The 11,323-nt window shown below is 30.5% G+C and overlaps 1 protein-coding gene across 1 annotated transcript; it reads right to left on the bottom strand.

Annotated features, from left to right (window-relative positions):
* Window positions 1-8,874: 8,874 nt before the first annotated feature.
* LOC105149619 (uncharacterized) lies at window positions 8,875-10,557 on the bottom strand. The gene is made up of 3 exons (XM_011062170.2): window positions 10,410-10,557; window positions 9,778-9,970; window positions 8,875-9,199 (listed from the first exon to the last, which is right to left on the bottom strand). The coding sequence occupies exons 1-3, from the start codon at window positions 10,425-10,427 to the stop codon at window positions 9,129-9,131; spliced, it is 282 nt and encodes a 93-aa protein (XP_011060472.1). The 5' UTR covers window positions 10,428-10,557; the 3' UTR covers window positions 8,875-9,128.
* Window positions 10,558-11,323: the final 766 nt, after the last annotated feature.

Genomic DNA, 11,323 nt, shown 5'->3' with positions numbered 1-11,323 from the left:
GAACGTTCGGTCCATGATGATTATTGCCAAGCATGAGATGTCTGCGGGATGCTGTAATTCTTCTACTTCCACGCACATATACAGGTGGGGGTTGGACTGGAAAGGTAGAGGGAGAGGAAGAGCTGGAGAAAGACGGAAAAGGATAGAGGGGAAGAAAAACAGAGAGAGAGAGAGAGAGAGAGAGAGAAAGTGAGAGTGAGCATCCCATGAGAAGGACGGAATCATCCGTGGTATTCCAAAGGTCTGATAGAATGAACGATGGATGCTGAATGGCAATAGCCGAAGGATCCGTATTCGTCCCTGATCTAAGAATGTGTCAGCGAACGTCTGGAGATGATTTCGAGAGACTCAAGGATGTGTATCTGATCAAAAAAAAGGTCATTCGTGTTAAAGATATTATTTGTGTTAGATCATGTATATTAATTATATACATTAATTATATTTGTTTCTTATATTTATACATTTACTTTGTTTGGTTCATAGTCTTCCTAAACTTTTATTTTTAAAAAAAGGAATGCCGATATCACGTTGCCGATTATTGATGCATATGCATTTCTCGTAGGCATTAAAAAAAATACAAATTGGTGGCAACAAATGATGGCAATGTTTACTGCCAAAACGACCTCCTCGATGTCCTTATTCTGATAGAAGACGCAAAACAGTCGTGTATGTGAAAAAGTGTATGCAAATTTGATGTTAATAACACTGAACAATAAATTTTGATCAACACTTTGTTTGTCAATAAATAGTAGATGTTCCTTATAGGGATTTTCATTCTGAAAAAGGATATGCTTTTCAAAAATTCCATCATATTCTCTTGAATTTTTAGAAACTCTGCTTTGAATTACTTACGCAAATTGTAGATATATGTAATACATAGCTATAATTTAAATATCTTTTGCAATATATGAAAATAAATATGATTGTATAAAATCTTTTTATGTGCAATTTTAAATGATATATCAAAATGATAAAATTTATTAACAACATTTAAATTTATAATCAGTGTAATTAATTTTTTACAATCTGATCATCATAATAGTAATAGTAATCATATATAATAATAGTGTAACACAATATTACATTTAGATAATCTTCTTACACACATACCTTGATTGAAAGATTCACTAAAATTTGTTGCCTAGAACGTTACTAATACAAATCGCTATTATTAAATAAATAAAAATAATAAATCAAAATAAATCAAGGTATACAAGGTATACGAACATCATTGAAGTACATAATCGGCTACAACATTTCCACTTCTCCTTTCTTTGTATCCTTCTCTACAGAAAAGTAAGGAAACTTCCGCATCATGAATCCATCAAAATAGAATTAACGCATATCTTCTAAATGTCAACAGGATCAAGTCTCGTTATGTATATCTGCTTCTCTATGTAATATTAAACAGTAGAAGCAGGTCGTATGGGCACTTCAATAATTACATGCCACAGCTAACGCAACGATAAACTTCACGATTCCATTATGCAATGTGCTTTTTTGCACGTTTTTGAGGTCTAAGAGTGTAATTCAAAGTGGTGATAAATACCGTCATGACAGTAAGTGATGGGTGGATAGTCTGAAAAGATTGTAACATACTTTGCTGTTGTAAATGTCTACCGTGCGTATATCTGTCAAAGGCCGATCTCTATTGATTCTGGCTGATATAACGTAATGTAGGAGCTGGTGCATATATCCGATCAAATTTAATTGCATCGTAAAGCGAGGGTGATGAAGATTTACATTTCACTGGACCGTATTTAGAATTTGTGGATTTTGATATTGTTGACATTTTAGTATTGTGCAAGAGTATTATAGACTGCGCGTGATGTAAGACTAATCAATTTACGATCGTCGACGAAAGCTGTCGGTAAAATTTTGATATTCATTTGCTAATTTCTCTCATCGTAAAAGCATTTTTCATCGTAAAATCCCATTAAGACAGTATTTAACTTGTAACTGCTTTTAGTTATGGCCTAAAAATTATTTAATATTAAATAGTTTTATTAATTTGCAATTTTATGAAATTTAACTTGTCGCTAGTTAGTGATATCAATTCTTTTATACACTGAGAAAAAAATACTGTTGATTCAATTAAAGTCTACATTACGGACTGTCACTAACATAAGTAATCAATTATTATTGAAATAATAATTTATGCCTTTATGTCAATAAAAATATACATGAATTAATCACTTATGTTAGTGACAGCCCGTAATATAGACTTTAATTGAATCAACAGCATTTTTTTTTCAGTGTACGATTGATACACATCACTTAAGTTGTATGCTATTTGGAGGGTTTTAATATTGTCTTAAAAATCAAGTAATGTAGATATGATAATCTGAGTTTTTTGTTTGGTGTTCTACATACGCTTACCTAATTTTGTGTTTTGAATTGAGCAAGAGATGCATTCTCTGGCCATTTCTTTTCTCTGATATCCCTTGGATTTCTTCTCCTTGTATATCATTTAATTTTCTCTATTAAGGAGTCAAACGTAAATACCTTATACACCGAATGGTGATCGCCATTGACACCATAAACTAACGATATGTTGCATTATACTTATTGTTAGTGTGAAATACTGGCTCGACATCTTTCGTAAAGATATTTATGTGAAATTTTAATTAAAAAACTGTTTCAGTTGTCTTTACAATAAAAAGATTGAAAATATGTACATATGTTTATTTTTTACTTTTAATCATCTTAAATTTAAAATATTGAAAGTTTATATTACTCCTTTTCTTTCTCAAATATTTCTATTTTTATTTTATAACTATTTTTCAATTTCTGTAATAAAATAACTATAAAATAGTAAATAAGAAATATGTTACTTAATGTGTGTAGTTTCCTAATATTTTGTAATAAAATTTTGTAAATGTAAAAACTTTCATACAGTTTAATTCATTTATATTCATTAACTTAATTTTTTCAACATTATTAACATGATTTTATTTAATCTCATGTGATAAATCACGGGTGGCGTACACCTGAATGTAAGATGTATGTTTCACACGACGACGACTTTTCATTTATGCGGAGAAAAAGTGGCGAAAAAAGCCAACAGACTTTTCATTGCGCAAGGAAGAGACGCATTAATGTTTCTTCTTGAGTCATGTAAACTCGTCATCGGGCTAGAGATGCTTAGACACAATGATGCTCGAACGATCATCAGCGGGTCATTGCAAACATTACGCGAGCTTGCATTTACGCGTAGCGATGCACCAGCTACCGTGAGGTCCAATAAAAGTTTAGTACCAGTGGCGCAAGTACTTAGAATAAGTGCCTGAGTTATTTGCTAACGGGAATAGTACTCGTGTAGAGAAATCTTCAATGTGTACACTCTTTGCATTTGTTTCAAGGTGATAATCGCCTGCGATATCAGAAAATTATAAATGATTCATTAAACGATTTATTTTTGCAAAGAATAATTAGTTCAAAATATAATAAATTGTTTTTTTTTAGATTGTACTAAGATCTAAGGTACTAAGATTATAATAAGATATCTTCTATTATATATTGTATTATATATATGTGTATTATATATATAAATGGACCATTTAGATAGCATCCCAAATGATCCACTCAAATTTTTGTGTATATTATAGATTAATTATTTCTGATCACTTACAATTAATAATAATTATGTACTATACCTATTGTATATAGCGGGAAATATATTGTACAATTGATAAAAAAATCTTCTAAATTGTTTAATTTTCGCAAAATGTTATATTCTTAATTACGTAAAGATGCAATTATCTTGGCGATGGAGATGGCATATCTCTCAACTCTGTTAGTTCTTTTTTTCTTTAACTTATAACGATTTGCAATGTCGGCAAATCGTTACATTAATAAAAAGCAGATAAACATCCGGCGTGTCACGCCACCAGATTTATCATCGGGATAGTCTTCGTAAAAAAGCTTATTTTTTCAAATTCTGCATTAAATAAAACATGCTTATGGAGCAAATTATAAGCATAATTAGGAAGCAAAATATTATGAAAGTAAATATTTATCGATTCTTGTAAATTTTCTTATTTTTACTATCGCAGTCTATAAATCTTTGATTACAACAAATACATCATATATTTTTGCTTCGTAACATTGTCTTTATTGAAACTTCATTATTATTCAAAAGATTAATTTTATTGCACTTGAAATATAAATCACGTTAGATACAAATGAGTGGTTATAAAACTTAATGAATTTTTAATGTACATGGGCTAAATATGATCGCGAATAAAAAAGATTGCATCCTCCACTCGACGGCGTGAGAAATTTCTTTGATCGCAAGTTAACTCGCCACGCGCGATAATTTCAGAGGCGTGGATGTTGATAGTCGGGAAAAAGATTTTCATCTATAAATTTCCCCGAATTAAAATTGCGAATCAAAATTCGTTAAAATAATTATAATTAAATATATAAAATAGAAATAAAAAAAATATATATTTACGTCTAAATTTTACAAATCGTGCATTTTTCTCCTTAATTCTATATTCGACGTTTTATGTATGTAATCGCACAAAGGTTAAAATTATGTCGGTGTAATCTTACATTTATGCTGTTAATCTAAGGCTGATTCTTGTCAGGCTAATTGAAATGTTCTTCCTGATCGATGCTCTTACATCCGCACTTTTGTATGCTTCTCTATTTGACACCGTACGGTAAATAATTCCGGGGACATTGTAATTATTTATGAATGAAGTTCGCGTCTCGTGAGGTTAACCTTTCGCTTAGTATTCAGTTTTTCACTGAATGAAGGGGCTTGACACAAACGCAGAAAAGGTCGTGATCGCTGCCCGCGCGACCTTCGCTCGTCACGTTTCGCAGATAAGCCGTTAAAGGGATATATGTATACTCTCAACAGAATAGGAAAATCGGTTTCTAAATCATGAATCAGCTGCTGCTGCTGCTGCTCTGTATGTGTGTGTGTGAGATATTACTTATTAAAAGTAATAATTTCATCAAAAATTAAAATTTTTGCAAATTTATGAAAATTTTATGCTTCACTGTGATCAGGTTACACTCCGCTCGAAAAGACGGATCCTAAAAATGATTTTTAGCGCTTATAATAATAAATTTAAATAATCAACCCACTTCGTCTACAAAAAAGTATCTAATATGAAATGCTATCTTTGGAAAAAGATGTTATTAATGGATCTCATCAGTCTCAAGGTTTATTACATACTCTACATCTTCCTATTAAGATTAGCTGGCGATCTTGAGGATTAGAATAATTTGTTTTTTATTTCGTCCTTGAACTATAAATTTCATAATTTCGTGGTGAGATCGTGTTTCAAAAACGTAAATTTCACGAGTTTCTAGGATTTCTATTAACACATCCATGATGAACATAGATATCTCGTATCTTGATCAAAGTGATCCTTAATTGCATCTCTGAGGAGCATAAAAGTTTGAAGATGCCATATTAATTTTGCGACGCTTTAATTCGTATATAAATCAATTTATATAAAAAATAAAATAAAATAAAAACAAGAGAAATTTGTATATGTATAATTTGAAGAATGTAAAAGAATGTAAATATAATAAAGAAATAGAGAAATCGATCGAATGCAAATTTAAACAATTACCATTTTGCATTTAAATTTACATTTAAATAATTTTATATATTACGTTCCACATTCTTCAAGCTATTGAAATTCGGAAATTCCGAAGGACGTGGCCAGTTCGTTATCGATTTTTTTTTTAAGCCGGCATTTTTTTTAGAATGTTCGAAGAAACTTTAATTATGTATATAGTCATGTCATAAATTAATTAATCCTTACAATAGGATGATGTTAAATATTTTTTTTAGTCTGCCTAAAACTTCTACGAAATTTCAATTTCTTGAATTTTACGTAAGATATTTTCCAAGTAAGACATTTTTGTAATAATTATGATGTAATAATTATGACGTTAAATAATTAAACCTATTATAGGCGAAAATTTATATATTTGAGAAAACTTTAACGCACTACCCTCATCGCTTCTATTACGTATTGCTTGTGAGATAATAAACATTATGAAATAACAAATTTTTGCTGCGTTTGGCGCTTCGTTAATATATTAACTGTGTTGCAAATTGCAGAATATCTCGCATGATATTTCTTAATTTATTAGAAATACTCGCGGCAGTAACATTTTGTTTACGTGTTGATAAATTTTAGATTTTTCTTCAGAATCTCTCGTTGAAGAATCGCAATCGAGAGATTCGCATTATTATTCCTTGGAAACTTATTAATTCTGTTGCGCTTCGGGGAACAATATAAGCACGTTGCATGAGAAAGCGATCTGAAACGTGGTCATTAGATATTAACATCGTGTATAATAAGAGTATAAAAGTATCTGCAATTACAATGTTAACTAAAAGTATGATATATTAGTGTGCAATCATGATAAAATAAGCAAATAAAAGTTAAATTAAAAATTTTGAAATATATTTTATTATTATGGTATTATCCTTTATTCATTAATTTATCGATTCAGTCTCTAAAATTCTCTATACATTATATTATTCTGTTAAAAATATTATTCTGTTTGTCTAAGAATTTGTTTTCTCATTTCGAAATGTGACCTTTTCATTTGACAATATGATGATCTCAGTGTCATTTATCGATTAAATTCACGATTCATTAAATTCATATTCTTGATCGAGCTCTCATTCTTTCGACTGATGCAGAATTATTTAGTGCATTCTTTTGTAAACACGCAAGATAACATCAGAGGAAGCTATTTTGTAGGTATTTTTTCTTGTTAATTATGCTTATGATTATTTATTTGTTAGAGTTCTTGAGAAATTTATTGTTAGAATGTAAATAATTAAACTTTTCGCCAAAAACGCGATCCACATTATTCGAAATTTCGAATCCGTAAATGCAAACGTTCTGGAATAACTCGTTGGTAATATTTGGGTAATGCGAGGAACAAAATGATAGCAATATTGCACTTATGGCTTTATGGACAAAATTTTCACCATTTAAATGTCACGAGGGCACTGAAGCTGTTTGTGGTCGACGCGTTAGCTGCCATAATAATCATCGTTGTGCCGTATATATCAAATGTTTTTCTTATCTTCATATCTCCATAAATTATCTGTCAAGGTCACTCTATGAATTATGCGTATGTCTCATCGATTGAGTTTGTATCAATTATTGTAAGAAAAATATTAACGAATATTGTAAGATAAATTTATTGTAAGAAATTCGAAATTCCATAACTATTTATTTAAAATTATTTATAGTTATAATTACTAAAATTAAAGAGAATATATATATGGATTTTTGTTGTTAAAATCTATTTGGATATTACATAATTTGGATATTACATAGTTAAAGATGTTTTTGCAATACTATATACGATTGAATGAAATCGTTCTTCCAAGACAGCAGGTATCGCTCTTTATACTTGAAATTCGGTAATCTTCACTACGTCCTTGAGGTAGAATGGAGAATGTTATAAGTCACTTCCCACGATTAGAATATCGCTCGACGCTTAGCACTTAATTCCCGGAATAGCATCAATATTACGCATTTATTGTCTGAATCTTGAATTTATCAGTTGTCTCTCTTTAGAATTAATTATAAGTTATTAACTACATTATTAATAGAACTACAGCTATTTTTATTATAAAAAAATTTGGTTAAATATTTTTGGTTAAATATTGTATAAAACACTCTCAATTGCATTTTTTTTTGGAAAAAGCGGTAATAAAAAAGAATTTAAAAAATATTAATATTATTTTTTAATAAAGTTATATTTTAATTTATTTTTTATTAGATCTGAAACGTTGATGTCAATTTATTCAGTTACTTTATATTTACGACCAAGATAATATTTGTTATAAATGTTATTTTTTTATAGATTTAATATTGATCTATTTTTTATAGATCAAACTTGATCAATCTTTTCATATCGTGCATAAAAAATAATTGCCAATTCTATAACAAAGAATCTATTTTATATTCAATTTAAATCGTCAATTAGTTATATTTTATTTATCAGATTTATCTGTGTATTGATAATTTCACAGTATAGTTAATGGATAAGTCAATATAGTTAATTACTGTTAAATAGTAAAAGTTATGAATTACAGACATTAAATTTTGATTAATCGCAAATATTTTATAAAATTTTGTAATACCAGTCTCTTAAGAAGAAATACGAATCGTCGAACGAAAAATATGAACATGATTCGCGACACGGATTATGTTTCCTACGAAATATCAAAGGTACTGAAAGAGCAGCCACAGGCACGATAAAGCATGCGATGTTACACGGTCAGTTCTCAGTTATCGTAAGCGTGACGTAAGAAGAAGAAGAAGATGAAAGAAAAAAATACAGGTGTGACCATTGCGGCCTGTAATAATAAGAAAGACAAAGAGCTTTGTATCGTAGACATCTCGCGAGATTTCAATAACTAGGCGGATACGTGTTCTTCCTCTTTGAGAGCATTCGGAACTTCATGATCACACTAGTCACACCTGTCGCATTTTGCATAAACGTTTATATGGAAAGATGATCTGTTCGACTGACAAAGACATTGTCTTTCGTACCTTTAAAAACGAAAAAAGATCATTTCAAAGAAATAAATTATTGAATTAAATTCTTTCAAATTATCGAATCATATTGAGTTATCAATTTATTCATTTATCTTGTCAGTAATATTAAAGTTTGTTATGACAATAATATAATTACTGATAAATCATTACTACTTAAAATTTCTGAAATCAACATTAATAAAATTTAATATTTTTAAGATCACTTATGATTTCTGTGAAAACAACATTAGTAAGATTTAATATTTTTGATAATACGAGCATAATTTATTTTATATCTATATGTAATCATACCTAATAGTATTATAACATATAATTATCTTTTTAATACTGTACTTTTATTTTTTAAAGAATTTTGTTCTTATTTTCTTAAAATTTTGCCATAGATTGCATGTACAATGTAACACAAGCGTTACGTGGACAGTTATATTCTTTGTGGCGTTGGATCAATCCTGGTAACAAAAAGATACAATGGAGAGAAAAAACGACGTAGATCATCTTTGTACTGAGCTCACTCTTCAGACGGTATTTCAGAGAGAATCCAGAAGAAGGCCGTGTTTTGTATTCACCTTAACCATGATAGCCGTAACCGCCATGACCGTAACCACCATAATGACCATAACCACCGTAGAACGGATATCCTAAACAACAATAAAAAAATACTTTGATATTTCCATGTAAACGATCCTTTTGTTCGGGAATGCGAATGTGTATATCTGAACGATTTCTTTGTCATGAAATTAGCATGCGTGAGTAAGTTGTTCTGCATTGTTTGCGTGATACGGAACTTGTGTAATATAAAAAATTATTCTAAATATATATTTATGTACAAAACCTATGTATTATTTCACCATGAGTAGCTTGCTTTTCTATATTTTTATAAATTTATGTATATTTTTACAGAGAAATGCAATTTAATTGTTACGATAAATTTTTTTATAAAAAACTGTACACTGCCTACAGCACTTCTTAATTATCCTTTTTCTTACGTAATATAATTTTATAATATTTTACTACAAACAGTAAATTGTTATATTAAAATATTACATTAAATAATTACAGAGCAAATAATTATATGAAGAATTAATTTAAGTATAAAATTAATAGTTACAAAAAATAAAAAAAATATGAATTTATGAGGAAATGCGATTCTATGAGGTGTAACTTATAAATTCTATACATATAAATTTTACGAAACAGATTCTATTATAAATCCTACCAAATCCATAGCCAAATCCATGTCCATATCCATGTCCATATCCATGTCCATATCCTCCATATCCATGTCCATATCCTCCATAGAACGGGAATCTATATCCGTAGTGATATGGATAGTATCCATATCCGTATCCTAAGTATCCCGGTTTTGCAACAGCCACGCCGATTGCGACGGATAAGAGCAGAACAAGGTACTGTAAAGCGAATAAAAGATGAGAATGGGGATTAATTTAATTAAGAAAATTACAATTAAAATTAAGAAAATTAAATTAAAATAAGAAATTAAAAATTGAGACAGTAAAGTACTAATTTTATCTTTATTTTTTATAAGGTGGAAAGAATTTTAGAAACATAACAGTGATTGTAAAAGCTTATCCAAATTAATGGCATGATAATGACGCTATTTCATATGCATGATTTTACTCGTGTGTGTGATAATAATAAAGTAAATTTCACTTTAATAACTGATATATTGCCATTACATAATGTCCAAATTTCATAGCAAACTCATACTAAAACATACATTATTACAAATTTCATGTAATATTTTATGATTAGCGAAAGAATAATGTCGCAATAAGTTAAATTACTTGACTTCTAGAACAATTTTTGATTCAAATTCGTCGCACTTACGATCTTCAGGCACGCCATTCTTTCGCTCGTATTTGCAATTGTTGTTTGTGGCTCAACTGACGCCGTACTAACAATCGCACCGATTTTTTCTCATCTGTCGTTGTCGAACACCACTGTCTATCGTTTCTGCGACACAAGTGCTTTTATAAGAAAGGCGGGGTCCCTTCGTAAGGCGCGGTGAACCCCCCACGAGAACAGTACGTTTTTCCAGGTCCCGCTCTGGCCTCCGCCTGTTGTGCTAATAGGAAACTTCATTGTTACCCTGGGATTATGCGAATTGCGATTTTGCATTATGAAAGAACCGCGAAAGACGCGGCGATGTGCGGTAACGCACCTGTGACGGGGTCGCATTAGTCCATGCCCGATGGACGCCTTGACATCCAAATTTCTTCTTCGACGCGATTGCTCGCGTGTGTCCGCGGCGCCGTAAACCCCTCATTAGAGCAGGAGAGAATCATACGTCGCAACCGATTGCGATATTTAATGCCGCTGCTGTAATCGCTAATCGCTTATCGTCGAACATTAATTCCTGAGTCCGCCGGTGAATCCCAGCAGTAGACCCGGAGGAGGAAACGGTCTTCTCCCGAGTATCGTAACCGAAACAGAAAGAAGCGATAGACGACACTTATGCTGATCAACAATTACGTAATCCGGAATTCTGTTACAAAATGTGAAATTATGTTGATAGGCATGTTTGTGTGATTTGTCAATTGCGTGGCGACATTCTTAGCGACAGAAGAAGGCATAATTTAGATATTGAAAATGAAGAGCCTCGAAAAATTTATTACCTATATAATACCTAATTAAATAGAGATGTCAGAACTAAATCGATGTATTTTGAAAATTAAATGCATAGAATATTAATATATGTAAAAATCATCATTAATAGAATGATGTCACAAATTACAATGATA

Source organism: Acromyrmex echinatior, chromosome 12 (assembly GCF_024713525.1).
Source record: "Acromyrmex echinatior isolate Ae372 chromosome 12, ASM2471352v2, whole genome shotgun sequence".
NCBI lineage: Eukaryota > Metazoa > Arthropoda > Insecta > Hymenoptera > Formicidae > Acromyrmex > Acromyrmex echinatior.
This window is presented reverse-complemented; position numbering and strand designations above follow the sequence as displayed.